A 1,713-nucleotide genomic window follows, 5' to 3' on the forward strand; every position below is an offset into this window, starting at 1 on the left:
GGCCTGCCTGCACGGTGCTCCCGAGGGAGCCGCGATCCTTCTGCCAAGACTTGCTCCCAGACAGACATCCTGGACAAGGTGGTCCGGGACAAGGGGCAGGCGGTGCTTCGCTTGAGAGATGTGCAGAGACCCGCGGGGACAGCAGACCCTCTGTCAGCCGGCGTGCGGGGACGTCCAGGACGCAGGGAACCTGCCAGCTGGTGGTCGTGGGATAGCAGGCGGCCACCTCAGGCCTTGCTTTCTTGCATGCTTGCCCGTTCCCTCGGCCGTGCCAGACCTGCGCCTGTGGTTTGTCCCCAGTGGGGCGATTCCTGGAGGCGAGAGCTGGCCAGCCCTGCAGCCCATGTCCGGCAGTGACACGCCCCAGGGAAGTCCACGTGAGGAACCTGGTTGTAGCAGAAAGAACCAGAGACCCGGCTCCAGCCCCCACCCTACGCGCTCAGGCCAAAGGAGTGCGCAGGCCGCGGCACCACAATTCGCGGTGCAGGGTCTGGACCTGCTAGCAGGGCCGTGGGGACCCCCAGAGATGGTGCCCACCAGGTGTCATGAATGCTGGCTAGACTGTCTCTGTCCCTGGGGCCCCCTGTCCTGGAAGCTTCAGCCAGAGTGTATGTGTGTGTGTGTGCGCGCGCGCGCGTGCACGTGTCAGTGTGTGCACGTGTGTGTGAGGGCTTTGAAAGCTGAGGTTTATGCAGAGGGACACTGGGCACATGGTTGGCAGTGGACGGCCGTGTGTGGGGGATGGGCTGCGCAGGCCTCAGCCCCGCCCCCTCCCCGCAGAGCAGCAAGATGGGTGTGGAGGCCGTGATGGCGCTGCTGGAGGCCACGCCTGACACGCCGGCCTGCGTGGTCAGCCACTCGGGGAACCAGTCCGTGCGGCTGCCCCTCATGGAGTGCGTGCAGATGGTGAGCATGGCCCCCCACCGCTGCTCTAGGGGGTGGGCTGCCACGGTGGTCTCCGCAGCATGGTGGGCCCCGTGAGGGGGGCGTGAGTGGGAGGTGGGAGGTAGGACGTGGGACAGGCCCTGACAGGGGTGTCTGAGCTTCAGGGAGCCAGGGCAGCAGATCACCTGGGCTCCCGTGGGTAGGGAAGCTGGAGTGGGGGAGAAGGGCACAGGGGGCAGGGACGTGGTTTGGCTGGAGCAGGGACCACAGGAGGGGAGGTGAGCGTGAGGGCAGAGAGGGATGGGGACCCCAGGCATGGGGACGCTGGCATCTAGCCAGGGTCCGGCTCAGCTAGGCTGGGCTTGATCATGGGTCTGGGGGCCAGGCAGCCTCTGCCTTCTGTTCCTAAGGCCCTGCCTGGCCCCAGGGCTGTGAGGCCCAGAGTGGTGTGAGGCCCTGGGGTGCCTCTGCCAGGAAGGACGTGGTGGCTGGGACCAGGTGGGGCCTGCTTGGCCCCTGCCAGCCCTGAGAGCTGGCCTTGGCAGTGACCACTGCCCCCAGCGACAGGCTGCCAGGTCTGGGCAGGGTCAGATGTCTCCCAGGCCCGCCCCCTTGGGCTACCAGGTGGGCCAGGCCCCTCACTAGCTGGTGCTCTCGGCTTCTCTTTTTTAAGACGAAGGAGGTGCAGAAAGCCATGGACAACAAGAAGTTTGACGAGGCCATCCAGCTCCGCGGCAGGTGAGGCCCGCGCAGCTCGTGCCCGTCCTCGGGGGACATCTGTTCTGCTCAGGGATGTGCGGGGGCCTCGGGGGCCTGGCACCTGGGTGT

General features: G+C 66.8%; 1 protein-coding gene across 1 annotated transcript; it reads left to right on the plus strand.

The window, feature by feature from the left end:
* The first annotated feature begins 22 nt into the window (after window positions 1-22).
* On the plus strand, window positions 23-1,639 carry LOC105808098 (ATP-dependent 6-phosphofructokinase, liver type-like). Its single transcript, XM_012641659.1, has 2 exons — window positions 23-906; window positions 1,559-1,639. The coding sequence occupies exons 1-2, from the start codon at window positions 742-744 to the stop codon at window positions 1,625-1,627; spliced, it is 234 nt and encodes a 77-aa protein (XP_012497113.1). The 5' UTR covers window positions 23-741; the 3' UTR covers window positions 1,628-1,639.
* Window positions 1,640-1,713: the final 74 nt, after the last annotated feature.

The sequence above is a fragment of the Propithecus coquereli genome, unplaced genomic scaffold (genome assembly GCF_000956105.1).
Source record: "Propithecus coquereli isolate 6110/MARCELLA unplaced genomic scaffold, Pcoq_1.0 Scaffold16757, whole genome shotgun sequence".
Lineage (NCBI taxonomy): Eukaryota > Metazoa > Chordata > Mammalia > Primates > Indriidae > Propithecus > Propithecus coquereli.

Bases quoted from the DNA above. Each gene is read 5' to 3' on its own strand.
- LOC105808098 (XM_012641659.1), top strand. From the start codon at position 742: ATGGGCTGCGCAGGCCTCAGCCCCGCCCCCTCCCCGCAGAGCAGCAAG. The intron at 907-1,558 runs GTGAGCATGGCC...CTCTTTTTTAAG, and splicing joins TCATGGAGTGCGTGCAGATG to ACGAAGGAGGTGCAGAAAGC.